At 58.4% G+C, this 14160-nt stretch overlaps 1 protein-coding gene across 9 annotated transcripts in view; it reads right to left on the bottom strand.

The window, feature by feature from the left end:
* Positions 1–14160, bottom strand: part of HDAC5 (histone deacetylase 5) — a 30830-nt gene that overhangs the window by 12480 nt on the left and 4190 nt on the right. For 6 of the 9 annotated variants that reach the window (XM_015572540.1, XM_015572541.1, XM_015572538.1 and 3 more), the window contains exon 2: positions 9201–9275. The exons of 1 other annotated variant lie outside the window; for it this stretch is intronic. In XM_015572540.1, coding sequence (XP_015428026.1) covers positions 9201–9275 — 75 coding nt within the window. Of the gene's footprint in view, positions 1–9200; positions 9685–14160 lie in introns of those variants that run through there. 2 more of the 9 variants (XM_015572539.1, XM_015572537.1) reach the window with 2 other exon arrangements.

A 14160-nucleotide genomic window follows, 5' to 3' on the forward strand; every position in this document is an offset into this window, starting at 1 on the left:
AGCTCATAACTCCAGTCCCAGGGACAACCTGCTGGGAAGGGAAAAGGAGTCCAGGGCCTGCTGGGTCCCAAGACCTTGGGTCCAGGCCCCCATATGGACAATGGGCTGATGGGCCCAGGGAGTGGCAGAAGGTTCCAATGGGAAGGCTAAGTCTCAACCTCTTGATCCCTAGACACACACTGTCCTCTGGTCACCGAATGTCACTTCCCATCACTGCCCTGTGGTTGCCAGGGCCAACACCGCACCAGCAAGGAGCCCCAACCCAGTCCACACCCCACAGAGCCTCCTGACGCCAGCGAAGGGAAGGCCGGCTACCCACTGCCTGGGAAGGAGGAAGTGAGAGAGGCAAGGCCAACCCATCTTGTTTCCTTTTCATTTCTTTCTCCAAAGAAAGCCCTCACTTTCCTCACTCCAGCCCGGGGAGGCCACAGGGAGTTGATGCCAAGGGCCCACTCCTGCCCAGGCCTGGAGAAGAAAGGACCCCAATATCCGTGCGGCTGCCAGTGTTTCCTGCCCTCGTGAACAGGCTTCTGCCCAGGTTCCCCCCAACTCCTCATCAGGAGTATGAGGGCGGGGGGTGAGGGGCTGAGCTAAGAGAGGCTCCCACACCCTGTGCAGTCAGTCTATGGGCCTCGATCTGAAAGAATGTCACCAAGGCAGGGGCTAGGCCGGTTGACGACCCTCATGCCAGAATATGGCCTCTGGGACCCACTGGGGGAGGGGAGGGGAAGCCTGAGCAGAATGTCTCTCAGTCCCCATCGTCCCTTCTCCCCCAAGCTCTGCGAGGCACATTCCTCTGTGGTTTGCCCGCCAGCCACACTGACGACTCTGCGGTCAGGAGGCCAGAGCCACATCTGTAGGAGTGGCCAGATGTGGCCAAGAGGGTGGGGCCACACACACACACACACACACACTCAATACTTTTCCTCCTAATCCATGTTCTGTCCCAGCACCAGGACATTTCTGGAGGTGGCCGGCACCATCCAGGGTGCAAACAGGGTGGCAGCAGCCAGCAGCCAGCAGCCAGCAGCCAGCCTCAGGTCTCCTCAGCACTGGAAACACCCAGCAAGGCCCCGAGCTGCCCTGGCCAGTGTGGCTCAGTTGGTTGAGTGTCGTTTCATGCACCGAAAGGTCGCTGGTTCCCTTCTTGGTTGGCCACATGCCGGGTTACCAGCTCGATCCCCTGTGGGGGCATGCAGGAGGCAGTAGATCTATAGTTCTCTCTCTCCTCCCATCCTCCCTCTCTAAAATCAGTAAAAACTTTTTTTAAAATGAAACTTTAAAATAAAGGTCCAAGATGGCTGGGGAGCTATCTGTTCCTAGGTAAGCCTGGCTGGGCCTGGGACACTCCAGCCAAAGGTGGACAAGCTTCAACCTGCTGCTCCCAGCAGTGTCGGGGCTGCAGGAGCCAATGCCAGCCACCTGCCCAGAGAAGGGCAGGGGTCCAAGTTCTCCTGGCTCCTGGCAGTACTGGCTTCCCTTGCAGGAGCCCTGCAAGAGAGGGCATGGGCTCAGGTGAGGGGAATCTCCCACAAGGGCTCCCTCACAGCCACCATCACTGCTGCCACCAAAATGCCAGGCCCTGGGCTGCAGTCGGAGCTGCAGCCCCATTGGTATGCAGGTGGTGGGGCAGCCAGCGGGCTCCGGCACACAGCATTGTTCCCACGCAAGCAGGAAGCACGGGCGACTGGAGACTATTAATCTGCAGGCCCTGTGGAGCCTGGACAGGATACAGCACCCCAGGGGGCTGCCAGGTAGTTACTTGGCTCCATCCAAGATGGAAGGGGCTGCAGCTGAGCAGCTGGAATCAGAGAAAGGGTAGGGGGGGTAGGCACTGAGCCCCTGCATGTAGTCTGCTGGGCACAAGACCTGGGGCCTAATTGGCCTTGCACCCCCTCAAGGATCTGTGCCCTCTGCCAGACTGGCATGAGCAGAGTAGGTGCAGTGGCTGCCCTCAGAACCAAGTGCCTGGAAGAGAAATGGGTGTGTCATGAGAAGAGGCTCTTGATCGCCTCCTGGTGGACCAAGGAAGGTGCGCGGACCTCTGGGAAGGGAAGAGAGTGGGCCGAAGGACACTGTTCCTTAAGAGGACAGTTGGGAATTTGCCAGCAAGGAGACCACTGGGAGGCCAAGTGTGGGGTCCCGTGGAAGGGCAAGGCCCTGGGTCCTCCCTTCACCCCGCTACTTCCTTCTGACAGAGAGCTGTAGGGAATAGAAAGTAAGCCAGACAGCCTACACAGCTATCTCCTACGGGGGGGAGCACTGTCTACCTGCTCCAGACTCTCTCCTTCCTGGGGACTCTGACCCCTTCTCCTGGGAATGGTGGCCTTGGGAGCAAGCAGTTAGCACCATCCTGTCCTCTGGCCTTCTGCGGGTTTGACCAACACTACCCCTGTGGAGAAACCCAGCCCAGGTAGCTTCTAGCCATCACAATGACCCCACATATACCAGGCTCGGGCTCAGAAGGAACCTCCCTGCCCAGCTCCTGGGCACAACTGGGCAATGGCGAGACCTTAGCGACACTTTCTTCCCATCTAGCTGGGCCTCCTGCTCTCCATGAACCCCTTTAGTCCAGTGGGGGCTCCCACAGCAGATTCTTTGGGCAGCACAACCAGGGATAGCCTAGATCCTTGGGGGGAGATAAGGCAGGTACTTAGGGGCCATCTTCGGGACAACTGCCGGCACGGCCTTAGACTACAAAGGGAGTGTCCAGGCCACGCCTTCCTCCTGCTCTGGACACACCGCCGGCCATGCTCCAGCTCCGAGCCCTCTCCTGGGGACGTCACCAACTCCAGAATCCCCGTGGCCCAAACACTGACAGCAGGGAAATGGTGCCTTTCGTTTCCCTGGAGAAGCCCTGGGGGCCGCAGGGCAGCACAGTGTATGGACCTGCCCAGCAGACCTAAAAAGCTTAACCGTTGGCTCTAAAGAGACCCTACCCCCAGGAAGTACCAGCCACAGAAGTCGGGGAAGAAGAGGAGACCCCGTGAATGTAGACTCTGAGGGAGGTGTGCGCTAAGCTGTTTGGAATGTCGACACGGGACCAAAATGAGCCTTTGCTGAGAAGCCCTGGATCTGAGGGGCTACCCTACCGAGAGAGGAGAGAGGGCGAAAGGGGCTTTTGAGATCGTCTGTTTCAATCCCTTTGTGACACAGATGAGGAAACCAAGACGCTTGGGCTCCTGTGCAGGAAATCCCACCAGCTGAGGAGCAGGAACTCAAGACCAAGCGTCCCGACTCCCAGCTCGGGCAGCCTGTGCAGCGTCTACACACCAGCCTGTGCAGCGTCTACACACCAGCCTGTGCAGCGCCTACACCAGCCTGTGCAGCCCGGCTCCCGTGCGGGCGCCCCAGGTGCTCAGCACCCCCAGACCTAAATAACGGCCCCTCTGGAGAGCCACAGGCTGCGGCCTACCCTGGAGGGCAGCCCCCTCTGCCAGCACCAGTACCCTCAGGAACAGGCTGGGGAGTCAGCAGCTTCCTGAAATGTTTAATGGCCTCACTCTGCCCCTCTGGAGAGGGGGGAAAGGCTCTTGTCCCTTTGCCGGTCTGGAGGGATTCTGGAAGGAGGCAAAGAACAGCATTTCACCTCCTCCCCAGGACGTCGACGACCCCTCCCCACTAAGGATGGTTCCCATGATCTATTTCTGTGCTTATGTGATTAGTGAGGCCAATGTAGGCTCAACAGGTTCTACCACAATTCAGACAGCATTTCCCCAGGTGCACGCTGGGAGGACTCTCACCTAGCAATTTTCACAACGCCTCACGTAACACGCAGCACATAATGGGTGGGAGCAAGGGCTGGAGTAAGAGACGACCAGGGTTCAAGTCAGGCTCTGCCACCTCCTAGGACGAGGGGCTGAGCACCTCCCTGCGCTCCGTGCAGGCATCTGTGAAATGGGAGTGAGAACAGCACCTGCCGCCCAGAGCTGTCGGGCGCAGCAGAGAGCACACAGGCAGAGCGGCCTGGCACAGGGCCTGGGAGAATCTCAGAGGAGCTAGTCAGGGTGTTATGAATGACTCCTGACACTTCCTGGGCCCCTTTGCCAATCTAGTCAAGCCTACGGACCACTTCTCAGAATGTTTCTAAAGTGAATGGAATCAAATACTTAGAATTATGTGGGGTCAGATTCGCAGACCACCTGAACTCCAAGGAAGTCAGGCTCAGACCTCTGAGGAGGAGGGAGGCTTTAGCTCTCTCATTTTAGACTATCCCACGGCCGCTGTGGTCCTTTCCCAATCAAAGCCCTCCCTGCGGGCCACGGACAGTACACGCTGGAGTCACCAGCAGCTGGATCCCAGCGCGGCCGAAGGACTCTCTGGGAACAGACTCTCCCCACAGGTGGCTCTTCCAGGCTTTCCCTCCTGCCCCGCCACCTCCCAGAAAGGCCTCTCTGTCCTCTGCGGCGCGGCCCATCGCGGTGGAATCCCTTCTCTCCCCCAAGAGCATTACTTAGCGCAGATGGGCATGAGGTGTGAGCCCTGCTCTCAGGCCCCAGTTACGAGCAGCCAGAAAGTCTTCCCTGGTCTCTAACCTTACTGCGCCCGCTGCAGGCGACACCTCCCTCCCCAGTACTATTCCACACCTTCCTGGCCCCTCTTCCTGCAAGGCAGAAGCAGCACGAACTGACTTCAGAAACTCTTAGAATGACAGTGCAGGAAGGGCCTGCAAATCGGCAACTAACTTCCCCAGGTGCCAGAGGACAGCCAGCCCAGAGATGTAAGAAGTGTGTCCAACGACACCTGGAAAGGAGGGGCAGGGCCAGCCAGGGCTTCTGGCTCTCTACCTCCCACTAAAAAAACAGGAGGAATCTTGAGGGCTGCTCCTGAATTTAATGAGATGGAGTAAGGAGCCAAAGTCAGTATTAAGGATCCAGGGGTCTTGGGGCCCCCGAAACACCAGAGAAGAAGGGAGCCATAGGAGAAGGGAGCCATGTGGATGGAACCCCCAGAAACCCTGAGGCAGACCGTGCCTCTACAGCCTTGGGGGTCCAGAGCCCAAGTGGAAGGCACCAAGTGCCTCTCCCTGGTGAGAATGGAGGTCGGCATTGATCTTGGGCTGCCATGGGAGGGAGAAGGAGACACCTCTCCCAGCCCAGCCATTTCCAGGAAACACTTGGGCACCGCGCTAGGGGCCATTAAAAGGCACGATAACCATTCACAGTCTGCAGCTGTTGCGGAGAATGTTCACTCCACACCTGGGGTGGACAACAGGGGCCGCGGGACATAACCCAGCCCTGAACGTCCAACAGAGCGGCCTGCCCACCTGCCCACCTGGCCACTTGCCAAAATCCCCCCCCCTCCCCCAGCTGGGGTTTAGCCACCTGCTCCCCAGCGTCTCGACATCCTTCCTCTCCAGACTGCCAGGCTGCTAAGAGCTGGATTTGACTCTGACTGGGGTAACAACCTCCCTCCTTTTGCACTAGGCCCTTCTCTCAAGAATCCGAAAGCCCGCCGACAGGCTACCGGGCCCCATGACCACTGTCCACGTGACCCCTCTCCACACAGCCTTCACTCCAAGCATGGCCTGAGTCTGCTCCCATCAGCATCACCAGAGCTGTGCTACCACGCTGGTTCTGGGCTGCCCTAAAGAATCCGAACCTGGGAGGGGGCAAGCCTTGGGAACCTGCATTGAAATATATTCCTTTGGTAATTCTGACACAACTGAAAGTTTGCAAACTACGTTCTCACAGTGTCCCGGGGCGGCTGCACTCATTTTTGCTGCCAACCTGACAGCTGTTACAGCTGTGTGTGTGGACACAGTTAATGGGATTTCCTATCTGGCAGCTGTGCAGCAGGGAAGGGACAGCTGAGGGTCTCAAAAACAAGAAGAGGGGTTGAGGTAGGAGGGAATGGGGGCAGGGGAGGCTGTCTGAAGGGACGGGGTATGCAACGCTGTTCCTGAGCTCCCTTCTCCTGTTGGGCTGAAATCCCTGCAGGAAGGGCAACAGCTGACCAAGTGGTCCCCAGTATTTTTAGAAAACAATCTCCTCTCTGAAACCTCACAAGTCCCCCCAAGGCCAGACTGGTCTCTATTGTCTAGGAGCACAACTTGGAGGTACAAAGGCAGGCCTGCCACATGCGGTTGTGCAGGTTACACATTGCACAAGGGCACCGGATTGAAGGGACAAGCTGGGGCTGAGATCCAGCCCACGGTCCAATTGCTAGGCCATGCACTCTGGCATGAAGATATCTCTCTGAAAAAAAGGGCCACTTTTTAAATTTTGCACATAGGAGCTCTTCTTGTGTGCGCTGGCAGTGGCCCTCCCTAGAGACCTGAATCCGAATCCCCGCTGTCTCTGTGACCTTGGGCAAGTTCCTCAACCTCTCTGATCCTTCTCAATTATACAACCTGGCTATTAATACCTCCCTAGAAGAGGTAAGGTAAGGAAAGCACCTGATATCCCGTCACTTAGTACACTATATTAATTCTCTTCCCACCAGTCTCACCCTTCCTACCCTCCCCACACCCTACACCTACACACCCACACACCCAGCCAAGCTTGGTATGGTCTGAAGAATGTGAATAAGAATATCCAGGGGAAACCCCAATGCCAATCCACGGCACTTCTCAAACTCCCAATATCCACAGCATCTTTTCCCGGCATCAGCAGGATGCACACCCTCCTCGCTGGGAAAGGAGACTCCTCTTCCCTGCCTGCTCAGAATATCCTGCCCAGTCCAGGCCGGAGGGGAATCCAGGGCTCACAGAAGGGAGGCAGGGGATGCCCCGGCATTGCATTCTGGGGAATCCCACCCTGGAGTTCAAGTTCCCAGGCTCCCCAAGCTGGGACCAGGCCTAGATGAGGGGGTGCCCACTGTGTGCTGGGCTGTTGTGCGGGAGCCCTCAAGGAAGACCTAGGATAGCACAAGACCTAAGCTGTGATCTGCACCCCTCCTCAAGCAAGAGCAGCAGAGAGAACCCCACATCCCTCACGGGCTCCGTCTGCCAAGGTTCTGGCTCACCCACTGGGGCAACCATATCCGTCTATTTACCCAGAGGGCCAAGCCCCGGAATAGACCCTAGGAATCCTGCCACCAGCCCTGGATGCCAGCGCCCAAGCATCATTCATTCATCCACGTGCCAGGCACTGTGCTAAAGCCGGGAAATGGCTGTGAACAAGAGAGCCAGAGAGCAATGGATGCCCCTAAAATGGGGTTCCATACCCGCTGCTGGAGTAGGCAGAGGCCACCCCGGGAAGCCCCGTTCCCCAGCCCCTCAGCTGCAGAGGACGGGCAACACACACTGCCCAGAAAGCATCCCCGAACACCTGCTCTTTCAGCCTCCTGCTCTTGCATCCTGTCAAGATACTGGGGGGAGGAAGGGAGACCAGGGTGCCTGGGCCCTCATGGCCATGTTTATCCAGGGTGGAATTTTTTTAACCCAAAGGTTAAAGTGTTTCTATTTGAAACATCTATTTACATTCCAGAGTAAAAAAAAAAAACCAAGGCCTCCGAGCTCCCGGCCTATATCTGTCCCCAGCCGCGTCACAGACACAGCATCAGAGCTGCGCAGGGGAGAACATTCTTAGCCCTCTCCCCAGCCGCCGAGGTGACTCACACCTCCCTCCCGCCAGCATGGACCACGCCACCGCACCGCGCAGAAGGCCAGGCCCTGTGTGTGCTGTGGGGGGATGGAGGGGAGACAGGGATCTGGAGAGAGAGACTGGCGGGGGGAGCTATGCAGGTACAGGCAGCCTTAGGGAAGAGTTGTGGGTAGCGGGGGTCCAACCTGCAAGGATTCTGGGGTTTAGCTTGAAAGAAGGTGAGAGAACACGCCGCGGAGGAAACCTCAGTCTGGCCACCAGCTGCTGCCGGAAGGCAAGGGACAGTGGGAACAGGGCCGGAGGGGTGAACGGACATGGCATCTGCCAAATGGGGTAGAGCTGCCCCCAAACAGATGCTCTGCAGTCCGTCCTCTATTTCCCAAGAGACCACCTTGCCTGCGGGAGGCTTTGGGATAGGGGTCAGCAGGCAGGGTCTTTAGCCAGAGCTACCGACTCAAGTAGACCAAGACTAGACCAGCCCTCCATGGTTACACTCCTGCCCAGGGGATTGTGTAGGGACTTTGCAGGGCTGGTGCCCAGGGTTGTGCCCCTACCCTAGGAGACTACACGGGCATCCCTGCCCAGGCAGATGGCAAGCCTTATTCCAAGGGTTTTCCAAATTTTCCCCAAACAGTCACCCTCTGACACATCTCAATTCAGCTGCAACCTTATCCCTGGATGGTTTAAAGCCCAATCACACCAGCTCCCACCTTCCAATTCAAAGCCTGGGACCCACGCCCACGTACCCAGAGGCAAAGGCTCCCCATACATACACACACAGACACCCACACCCAAGTGCCAAGCCACTGTCAGGAGGGGCCAAGCGGGCATGGATCCAGCAGGCCCCTCCCTCGAGGAAGCATCTTGTGGTGCCGGCCTGGTGGGGAGGCTGTGCCAGAAAGGCTTTGATGCTGCCAACAGGTTCCTGGGAGGGAGGGAAGGAGTGGCCCAGCTCTAGGGCACCCCACCCCCAGCCAAGAGCCAAAAAAGTCCCTGCCGAGAAGGTGGCAGGGCTAGGGGATCCCAAGCCTGTATGAAGGCATCTCTTTGGCCTCATGAGATGGGAACAAACCAAGGCCTGGGGGAAGGAGGAATATGGGGGAGCAAAGACCTAAGGCAGCAAAGGCCCACTGCTACCCCAGCTGCCAGCCTCTGCCTAACCCTACAGCTGCACAAGCCTCCTCCTTAGCTGTCTGATTCCCAGGGGACTCCTGACCAGGGACTTGCAGAAACCGCTGCAATGGACCCTCTGCTCCGCAGAACCCAGCCAGAGGAGCTACGGCAGCCTTTATTTGTGTGCACACTCAGCTATGGCTTCTGCCCCGGCCCAGACCTGGGGGGCGGGCAGCCTGGAGGCAGGTCACTGACCCACTTCCTCCCCTCTGACCATGGTGCCAACTAGGCCAGGATCCTCTAGCAACCCACAGCCCCCAGCAGGCAAGGCTGACCCTGCCGGAGGCCAAAGGGGCTTGAAGAGATGCAGCACAGCGCAGCCGAAGGGAGGGCAGGAAATCCCACCTCCCTAACTACCCATATCCTCAACACAAAGCCCCTAAGCAAGACCCTCTCTGGGCGAGGCTCAGAGCCAGATACTCAGCCCCAGAGACAAGGACGCCCAATGCAGAGGACAGGCGGGATCACCGAGGCACTTACCTGCCACAGGGATGCCGTGTAGAGGGGTCCGAGGCAGGATTTCCAAGGATGGTTCCCGGCCTGACATCCCATCTGCTGAGAAACAGGATTCCGTCTCATAGATGGTTTGCAGCATCTCCACGAGCCCCTGAGCCTTGGGCACCAGCAGCATGCCAGAGAGGGGGCCGCCAGAGGCGGGAATCAGCCAAGGGGAAGGTGGTCGGGCAGCCCTCACGGCTCAAGGGCTCCCTCAGGCCACTGCTGCTGGGACCCGCACTTGGGGAGGCGCCTCAGCCTCATCCGGCCTGGGCACTCCTGGAACAGGAGGAGCCAGGAGGCCCCAGAGCTCCAGGCCCAGCTCGCCCCTAGAGGGGCATTGGACCACCGGCCTGTCCCCCGCTCTCAGGAGCTGGAGTATGGCAAAGCACTCAGGGGACAGGAAGGGGAGCTCAGCAGGCAGGCGGGCTCTCTGTGTTCCCTCCCAGCCCTGGGTGACAGCTCTGGGACCGGCTCTGTGCTCCTCCTTCCCGAATGAGCCGCCGGCAGCTGGCAGGAGACTGAAATAGCAGTTGGGGGAGGGCCCTGTCTATAAATAGGTGGAGCATGCTCAGGGAGCTGCAGGCTGGCTGCCAGGAGCCAGGGCCTGGCGGAGGCCCCATGGGGGGAGGCGCGTTCCACCCCAGGAGGAAGCGCCAGGCAGGGGGATGGGAACAGGGGAGGGCCTGCACTCAGGGCCAAGGCCACAGAGCCTGGTGGCCAGAGGCTAGGCTGGGGAAGGGCCGTGCCGGAGGACCCATGCATCTGGGACAGCTCTGGTGCTGCTCTTGGCAGGCGAGGGGCTGGAGACCAAACACAGTTCCATCCTCTATCTTCCCTCCTGCATCCAGAGCATGTTTAGGAACAGGAGAGGTCTCCAAGAGGGCAGACAGGGCCACCTGGCCTAACCTTGCATCTTTCTTAGAGTTCTTCTAAGAGCCTGATAGAAGTTTGTTTAACTTCTGCTCTCCCTCAGAGCTGAGGTGCCTCTTCAGCCCCTCAGCCAACATGGAGACCCCTGGGCAGCAGCTAAATGGCAGCTTCCTTCAACATATTGGGGTATCACCTCTGGCGGCTGCTCTGCTTCCTTCGAGGGGGCAGGAGACTCTTCCTGGACAGGACTCATCCCCGCCCAGGGAAGGGGACCTGGGCGCACCTGCCCATTCCCAGAGCACAGGTAGTTTCTCCCCTGCAGTGTGCCAGGTGGAATGCTAACAGCAACACACACATCACCTCATTTATTCTGCATGATGACCTCAGGAGATAGGTGCAGATGGGGAAACCAAGGCACTGAGAGCTGAAGTCACTCACCCTTGGTCATACAGCCACTTAAATGGTACGGCTAGACTGCTTAGCTCTAACTGCCACAGCCCACTGCCTCCTGCACAACAGAGCGAAGCTGTCCCAGGGTTTCTGTTAACAGGTACCCAGGGAGGAGCAGACTTGAGGCTGGAGGCCCTCTAAGAAGAATCAAGAGGCTGCCAGCATCCAGCCTTCCTCGCCAGTCCCAGACCTGACAGGTCAGCTCCTGTTCTGGGGTGCTGCTGGGACCTGGGGCTGGGGCCCCATGAGAACTGGTGATACCTACCTGCCCTGCCCACTGCTGGTCCATCCCTTCTCAGATTGTGCTTCCCACTGGTACAGAGATCCCACTTGGCCCCCTGACCTCACTGGAGCCTTTTAATAGCCTGGTTATTCCTGGGTCTGTGTCCCCCTCCCCCTTCCTGATGTCACAGTTGCTATTTTGGAGCCCCCTCCTGGCCCCTTCTTGCCCCCAACTCCAGGCATGGAGCCAGGGACACCTGTCCTCTCCCTGGACTGGATGACCTCACCCTCTTGTCGGGAGCCCGGGGGGAGCTGGCCAACCAAGGACACAGTGGCTGTGGGTCCTGAAGCCCATCTTCCCACCAGCTTCTGCCAGCCAGGGACAGCAAAGGGGCCTCCTGCCTCGGATGGGGTGCACACTGACAGGGCAGGTGGCAGAGGTGGGCATTCCCAGGCTATAGACTGGCTGGCAAGATGTATATTTGGGGGGGGGGAGGCGCGGAAAAGGACCTAAACAAATATCTGAAGCCTCAGCTTCTTAGCCAAGGCAGGCTCTAGAAAAATGGTGATAGAGCAGGACCCCCACAGGGGTCTGAAATTGGTGGACACCTCAAGGTAGGTCATGGGACCTTGTTTACCACCCCCAACCACAAATCCCTCCTGGCCAACCAGGCTCTCTAAAAAAGAAGGGAAGGCCAAGGTTTCCTCAATGGGGTGACAGGCAGCAGACTCCAGGGAGCCCAGAAATAGCCCCTCCCAGCCCAGGACTCCACCCACCCACGCTGGGAGCAACCGGAAGGGCTGGCTGGCCCTGTCCTGGCTCTCTTGCCTGCCCCAGGCACGGGAGAGTAGGCAGGGGAGCCCTGTTCTGGAAGAGAGGAAGTCACCAGTTATGATGATTCAAAGCAGGGCCTCCAGAACCTGGAGCAGCCAGAAACCTAAGGCGAAAACTCTCTGCTTAGGGAAGACAGGAGCACCAGGAGACTGGGCATCCAGAAGTGGCCAAAGCCAGGGGCTCAGGGCAATTCCCTGCACTGTTATGATTTACAGTAACAGCCAGAAGCGGGAAGGGAAGTGTCACACACAGCCAGACAATCCTCAGTGCAGTTCCCAGGGAATAAGAGAGGAGGACTGGGAAGGAGACAAGTGTCTTTTTTTACTTCCGAGATTCAAATGATGCCACAGTATCTTCCTAACGCCTAACCTTAATCTTTCCTGCTCTATAGCCCCTTTCCTTGTGGTTCATGTCTCTCCTGCATCCCCACTCACCCCATGTGTCACCCTACAAACCTTACAGAGCACCCACCAAACATGGGGTACATGAGCCTCATCCGGAGCCAGCACCATCCCCTCAGAAGCACAGTGACCTTGTTCCATCCCTCGGAGGCTTAGGGTCAGGCCTCCTAACCCCCTACATCTCGAGGAAGGGAACCCACTCCTGGCTCCTGGTGCTCCTCCAGGCTTCCTTGTCCTGGACCCCAAGACTGGCGTGGGGCCTGACCCAAAGGAAGAAAGCAAGGTCAGCTTTGTGTACAATACGAAAGCCAAGGGCTGAGCCAAGAGCACCCCGGATGGAGTGCGGGGTGCCAGCTTCCCTGGGGTTCTAGAGACATTAGGCCCGCCTGCCCTCCAGTTTCCTCCTGCCCTTTGAGCCCAGTCATGCTGGAGCCCGCTGGCATCGCCTGGGAGCTGCCATATGCCAGGTCCCATGCTAGGTGCTGGCTGAACCCTCTCATCTGAAACCAAACCCAGGAAAAACATAAACACCTACTTTGGCATCTTCACATCCCCTCAGGGTTGACCCTGCCTCCTCCCACCATCCCATCTAAGCCTTCCATCCCTTTGAAAGGATGGAGAGGGAAGGGGAAGTGGAGCAGACCCTGATCTCTAGCGAGCACAGAGGTGCGCTGGGGGCTCCTAAGTGGAGAAGTGACAACAGGAGTCCACTTCCCAGACCCCCAGCCCACGCTGGCACTGACCCACTTTCTCCTCCCCAGGGCTGGCTCCTTCCCCAGGGGCTCAGAGGCAGAGCCTGAGCTGGAGACTGGGAGGCAGGACGCCGAGGTTCCTGGCTCCACCCCACGCCCATGCCCCAGTTTCTCTGGTCACCCAGAAAGGAGGGGGCAGCTGCCCGCCCTCCCGCCCTCCTGGGAAAGGGAAGGAGAGAAAGTGTGGAGTATGCTGGGAGGTGCTGGGCAGGCAGGTGTTGTCATGAAGCTTGTCTCCCTCCCACGCTGCGGGTAGGAGCCTGGCTGCCTTCTCCTGGGGCCCGTCACCATCTACACTGGCTCGCATGGTGTGCCTCACGCTTGCCCTCTCCTCTGGGCAACAGCAGAGGAGACAGGGCAGTGACCAGAGCAGGCCTAGGTCCCAGGTCTCGGGTCAACCCCAGGCAGGGGGCAGATTCCGCCAGTCCTTCAATCCCACTGAGGGCAGCAGAAGTGACCAGTTCCAGAAAAATAAAGAAAGCCTAGCTCCTCAAGCGCCCTTTTTCCTGGAGAGAAGCCAGACACCCGGGAGTGGGCTCCTCAGGGAAGCGGGCAGCCCCCTCAATGGGCTCTGCCTTTACCCAGGTGACATGCTGGCATTTGGCCCACCCTGGAGGCAAGCTGGGCAGCTCCCACTACCCAGGGAGGGGAGTGAAGGCCCAGAAGTAAGCAGCCTCGAGTCTCTACCTGCCGCCCCTCACCCAGAACTCCCTCTCACTGGCTTGTTTGCTATGAGAGCAGAGATGAACCACCTTCTATTTTTCTCCTGTTTTCCCCCAGGCGGAGCTCAGGGTCTCACGTGTTGGGGGTAGTCAGCAAGGACTTATCAAACAGGAAAGCTCCTGCACTGAGAGAAGTTCAGGGGAACCCCAAATCAGTGTTATTCTGTGTCCTAAGGAAAGAGGAACGAGTCTTGGGGGATTCGGGAGAGGGTGGGAGTGCTCAGGGCTGGGGCCACCAGGCCCTGGGGACTAACCATTGTCATCGTGCCCACCTCTCTCCCAGCCTTGCGGTCCCTTGCTCTTCCTGGGCCTCTCTGAAGGGTGTCCACAGGGGAAGTAGACACCACATGCTCCAGCTACAATACCTGGTTTCATTTTACTTCTGTGAAGTCCAAAGGCACATGGTATCCAAGGCTCTGCCTGGCGCAGGGCACCTGCAGCCCCAACCCAGATGCCACCCTGAGCTCTGGGATTAGCAGATGCCAGGCCCCTTGAAGAGGACGAGCTGTGTGGAGGTGGCTATCCCTGGAGCAGCTCTAACCACAAGTGGGAGAGCCAGTCCTGGAGCCCCAGAAAAACTCAGCAGGAGGGGCCTCAGGGGGGTGCTCCCAAGGAATGACCCCAGTTCTGAGGCCTCTCCATAGTCCTAAAATGAGGTCCCCAGTCCCTACTCCCCTCCTTCTCTCCCTA

Source organism: Myotis davidii, unplaced genomic scaffold (assembly GCF_000327345.1).
Source record: "Myotis davidii unplaced genomic scaffold, ASM32734v1 scaffold109, whole genome shotgun sequence".
Taxonomy (NCBI): Eukaryota; Metazoa; Chordata; class Mammalia; order Chiroptera; family Vespertilionidae; genus Myotis; species Myotis davidii.